Source organism: Octopus bimaculoides, chromosome 4, assembly GCF_001194135.2.
Source record: "Octopus bimaculoides isolate UCB-OBI-ISO-001 chromosome 4, ASM119413v2, whole genome shotgun sequence".
NCBI classification, from domain to species: domain Eukaryota; kingdom Metazoa; phylum Mollusca; class Cephalopoda; order Octopoda; family Octopodidae; genus Octopus; species Octopus bimaculoides.
Window position 1 is genome coordinate 107,569,390 of NC_068984.1, and position 784 is coordinate 107,570,173.

Here is a 784-nt window from a genome sequence, read left to right on the forward strand (position 1 = left end):
AAACAATACTGCCTTAAGCTATTAATTCTTGAATTGTTGCAGAACAAAGAAGCATTGTAAGCGACCAGCGACCAGCTTCATAGTTAAAGAACGACATAAAGAACTTTCGTTTTCATACCTTTATGAAAGACATTTCTAAATGGGATATTTAAATTCTTACCTTCCTTCGCGATTGTCTTGTTTCCTGTAAGAGAAAATATTTTTTAAGAAAATAAACTAAAAGTTTTTTTTTTTTTAAAGAAAAACATTCATAGAAGTAAATAGAAGTAAATAGAAGAATTTATTAAAGATGTTTCAGATAATGTAATATAGTGACTACTTCATAAATGGGGTGGGGTATATAACATGACGTAAATATTAAAAGAAGTAATTTGGAATATTCAATTTAATACAAAAATACCCTATATAAATATATATATACTACACTTAGTGTTGTTGTTCTTCAACTTAAAATAGTATCAAATGTTGTTAAACATTATAACACCGAAACTACACAAAATTTACATTAAAAATATAGAGAGAAATAAACAAGTCAAAGAACTGTATATCTATTATTGTTACATTCTATCTATATTTTATGTATTCATAAATGTATGGCTTTTAGAGTGGGTATTTAATTTATCTGCAGTACCGTAGATAATAATGAAGATGAATCGTTACCAAGCTAGTAGAATGCTTAAAATTGCGAAAGCAAATATGCATGCATAATCAAAAGAGAAGCTGGGGAGCTAATGAGGACATTACTGTACACTGTACTCTTATATATATATATATATATATATAT

The 784-nt window shown here is 26.8% G+C and overlaps 1 protein-coding gene across 1 annotated transcript in view; it reads right to left on the reverse strand.

Annotated features, from left to right (window-relative positions):
• Positions 1–784, reverse strand: part of LOC106875429 (uncharacterized) — a 165,297-nt gene that overhangs the window by 91,526 nt on the left and 72,987 nt on the right. Inside the window, exon 20 of the mRNA XM_052967659.1 lies at positions 161–184. Coding sequence (XP_052823619.1) covers positions 161–184 — 24 coding nt within the window. The remainder of the gene's footprint in view (positions 1–160; positions 185–784) is intronic.